Genomic DNA, 225 nt, shown 5'->3' on the forward strand with positions numbered 1-225 from the left:
ACTTCATGGTGGGGCAGGAGCTGGAGGACTGGCACTTCCTGAAGCTGTTTGGTGCCCGTCCTCCGGATGGAGGGGTGTACGTGTGCAGGGCACGCAGTGGGTCCCGAGAGGCCCTGGCTGCTGCCGTGCTCCTGGTTGAACCCCTGGCACCCCCAGATGGTCTCCCCAATGGCTCTCCTGCTGATGGCCCCGAGCCGCCGGCAGAGAAGCAGCAGCATCGCCGGC

General features: G+C 66.7%; 1 protein-coding gene across 1 annotated transcript in view; it reads left to right on the top strand.

The window, feature by feature from the left end:
• The window catches only part of LOC104499781 (obscurin-like protein 1), a gene marked incomplete at its 3' end in the record, with an annotated part of 2666 nt that overhangs the window by 615 nt on the left and 1826 nt on the right, over nt 1-225 (top strand). The window contains exon 2 of the mRNA XM_010143335.1: nt 18-219. Within this exon, the coding sequence (XP_010141637.1) occupies nt 18-219 (202 nt within the window). The remainder of the gene's footprint in view (nt 1-17; nt 220-225) is intronic.

The sequence above is a fragment of the Buceros rhinoceros genome, unplaced genomic scaffold (genome assembly GCF_000710305.1).
Source record: "Buceros rhinoceros silvestris isolate BGI_N320 unplaced genomic scaffold, ASM71030v1 scaffold20549, whole genome shotgun sequence".
NCBI lineage: Eukaryota > Metazoa > Chordata > Aves > Bucerotiformes > Bucerotidae > Buceros > Buceros rhinoceros.